The sequence below is a fragment of the Myxocyprinus asiaticus genome, chromosome 22 (genome assembly GCF_019703515.2).
Source record: "Myxocyprinus asiaticus isolate MX2 ecotype Aquarium Trade chromosome 22, UBuf_Myxa_2, whole genome shotgun sequence".
NCBI lineage: Eukaryota > Metazoa > Chordata > Actinopteri > Cypriniformes > Catostomidae > Myxocyprinus > Myxocyprinus asiaticus.
In genome coordinates this window covers 4,869,253-4,872,500 of record NC_059365.1, presented here as the reverse complement: position 1 = coordinate 4,872,500, position 3,248 = coordinate 4,869,253, and the positions used below count along the sequence as shown (strand labels likewise).

Sequence of the window (3,248 nt, the reverse complement as noted above, 5' to 3'; positions counted from 1 at the left end):
TGTGTTTAGAACAGACTGAAATGAAGTCTCTGCTCACTAAAAATCTTCCCCTGCGCTATAACTGTCAAATCATTCGCACTTCCGCTTATTCAAACTTGTCGCATTGTTATCGTTCACATGACATGTAAGAACCAATGACACAACCTGTCTTTACGTGGCATATTTGTAAATATGTGAGCATGAATGAGATTTGAGAGTTACAACAGAGGAGAACTCAAATAATATTTGGTACAAAATAATAAATATGAGCTTCCCATCTGCCTTTATACTCTTCGGACACTCGCCCTATAGACTTCCATTGTAAGTGCATTACTGTAAACACAATTTTTGTTTGTAGCCCATCTTTTCTTTTCTCTCTAACAACTCTCCCTTTATCATCTTGTCTCTCATGGCGTAGGGGAAGGTGGCAGAACGCGGTGATCATCACACACTACTGAACACACCAGGCAGCCTGTACGCTGATCTGTGGAACACACAAAACAGCAAAATACTGAATAACGGCAATAAGCCTGAGCCCACAGCCGAGCGGCGCTCACAGAAAGAGGAGGAACGCAAGAAACTGCAGGAGGAGATCATGAACAGTGTGAAGGGCTGCGGGAACTGCTCCTGTTGAGACTGATGGAAGCTTCCACACGCACACAGCACCATCATGCCCAGACCTGCCTCACTTGCCATCCACCAGCCCTTGACATGACCGGCTAGAGGTGTCCATGACTGATGACCACTGCTGAGCTTCAGGAAATTGTCCTGTGTCCAACAGTTATGACAGCTGGGGTCAAGAGTATAATTTAGTCTTGTTTATTAATCTGAGAGGGTTGTTATCCCACTGCATGAAACATGTCAAGAACATGCCCATGCAGGTCACAATGTTCATAAAGAAAATGAAGGCATTTTTTCATGGAGTTTGGCATTCTGACTATATTTTTGGTAAGCACATTTCCCCACCAAATTCTCACTACTGTAATGCATCCATACGTTGTACTTTTGTTTTTGTTTTTTGGTCATTCTCAATGATTCTCATTGATTGTCACAATCAAAAATACTCATTTTTAAAAATGTCTATTAAAATCTGCATAAATTAAAGGGAGCACCACAAGTATTATAAATGCTTTATAAGTACAATTAAGATGTAATTTTAATTTGCATTGCAGTAATGAACATTTTGGGGAAAATATGTTTGTGTCATTAAAATGTCACAATGCAAAAACATCCAAAAATAGGCTTCATTTTCTTTGGGCAAAATATAATTTCTAATTTTCATTTGATTTTGGGGTGAAATATCACTAAGACATGTTCTTAACCTTGAAATTCACCTGCGAATGGGATTTCTGCAATTTTTCCATAACCACAAGGGCCCATGCCATGAAATGCCTTTTTCACGTGTTATCAGGGTGATTCAAACCTTGTTTTAAATTATTTGTCTGTGTAATTGGGAACTCTTGTTAGCTGTTTTTATTATGGATATGTACATATTACTGTTACAATATATTGGTCTATAAAATTGCAGAGGATCACAATGTATAGGAGCATACTTTTCATCAGATAGATCATTTGTCTGTTAGAATATGTTAGTTGTGTCTTGACCATTTTGAAAAGTTGTGTTAATATCGGCACCTTTGGTGCATCATTAGATTTGGAGATTTGAGTTTGATGAAGACTTTAACACAAACATTCAATTATACCAAATGCTCAATCTGAATGAGACATTATTACAAGTACATTTGACAATTTTTTATTAAATAAACTTGCTTCATTAAGTGATTTTGACCATGAGTGAATCGACCTTATTTGGATTGTCCAGAACTTTACATGATTCAGGCCACAGTATGTACATGGACATCATTCAAGATACGATATTCCAAGCTGCAAGTCATTATTTGATGAGATGTTTTGGACACTGAATGTAAAGATGAATAAGTTGAAAGGATTTCTGCAGTTTTTTTTTAATTCATTTGTACGTTTATGATGAACGAGGTGAATTTGGTAAATAAATACATAAAAACAAAATGCATTAATAATGCCATTGATACATTTAATACGCCCTATTTTATGACATATTTTTACATTCTGAATTTTAATTAATTTAGACATGTGTGGCTTAAAGGGGTCATGACATGCCTTTTTTGTACCTTGAGGTTCACTTAAGTTTTTTTTGCACAAAAATAATTCATATATTTCTAAAACATGATAATTTTCCATTCTTATTCTGACCCTCTCCCAGAAGCACTCCGGTTTGGTGCTGGTTCTCCTTTAAGACTTGACAGTAAACACCCTCTGTTATTATTGGCTGGCTGCTCTCTGTCCTTGCCATCTCACTACTCACAGAGTAAACTCCTGTAGAACCTCATGACTGCATGTCAAGGTTTTAAACATATAATTTAATTTTACTTTTTTATGATATTGCAATACAAGTTCAGATTGTCAAATGGTATGACTCTAATAAAACTTAATATAAAAAAATCCATGATATTTGCCAAATATAATTGGTACAAAGTGAGGTAAAACACAGTGTGTGTAATCTATATTTATCTAATAAAAGTTAATAATTTTTACTTGATAATTTCACCACTTTATTTTAATGAGAACTGGGTATTAAAATGTGTGTAACTGGCATGAAAATAATGCCATCATGTAAAAATTATTTTTTTCTATTTGCAAATCATAATTTCTCTTGATTTTCAAGTGAAATAGGACTAGGACATTTTCTAGACAGGTTTCGTGAGAATCCCATGACAAATGAGTTTCCTTTTCATCATCTTGGGCATCCTTGTTTGTCATTTACCCAAATACAACAAAAACAAAATTCCAAACCAATAAATGTATTTTTAACCCTTTAAATGTCATTGTGTGTGTTTATTACACTTGATGAATTGTTTCTCTTACTTAACCCTTTAAGTTCTGAATGTGTTTTTAAAGATTTCCTGTTTCAGTGGCATGCCCAAAATTAAAGGCTTATAACTCAAATAAAAAGTCAATTGTTTGGTATCACTTTAAAGAAAACGTTTCAATTTTTTTAATGATATAGATTATGATAAATCATGAGACTCTGTCTAAGAAGCCGTTGAAAAATCACAAAAACTTTGGCCAAAAATGTACTGTTTTTCTGATTTGATATTATATATCTCTGGGTGTAAATAAGGTAGCTCTGGAAAACTTTTTTAGCTTTTATTTTGTTCCCATTCATGTCATCTGTAACTGAGTAAAAATTTGTGTTGAAATGACAAAGCATTCAAAGTTATAGCATTACA

General features: G+C 34.3%; 1 protein-coding gene across 2 annotated transcripts in view; it reads left to right on the top strand.

The window, feature by feature from the left end:
* Window positions 1–2,838, top strand: part of LOC127412795 (iron-sulfur clusters transporter ABCB7, mitochondrial-like) — a 48,599-nt gene extending 45,761 nt beyond the window's left edge. For both annotated transcript variants that reach the window (XM_051649439.1, XM_051649440.1), the window contains exon 16: window positions 398–2,838. In XM_051649439.1, the coding sequence (XP_051505399.1) occupies window positions 398–613 (216 nt within the window). In that variant the 3' untranslated portion in view covers window positions 614–2,838. The remainder of the gene's footprint in view (window positions 1–397) is intronic.
* The last annotated feature ends 410 nt before the right edge of the window (window positions 2,839–3,248 follow it).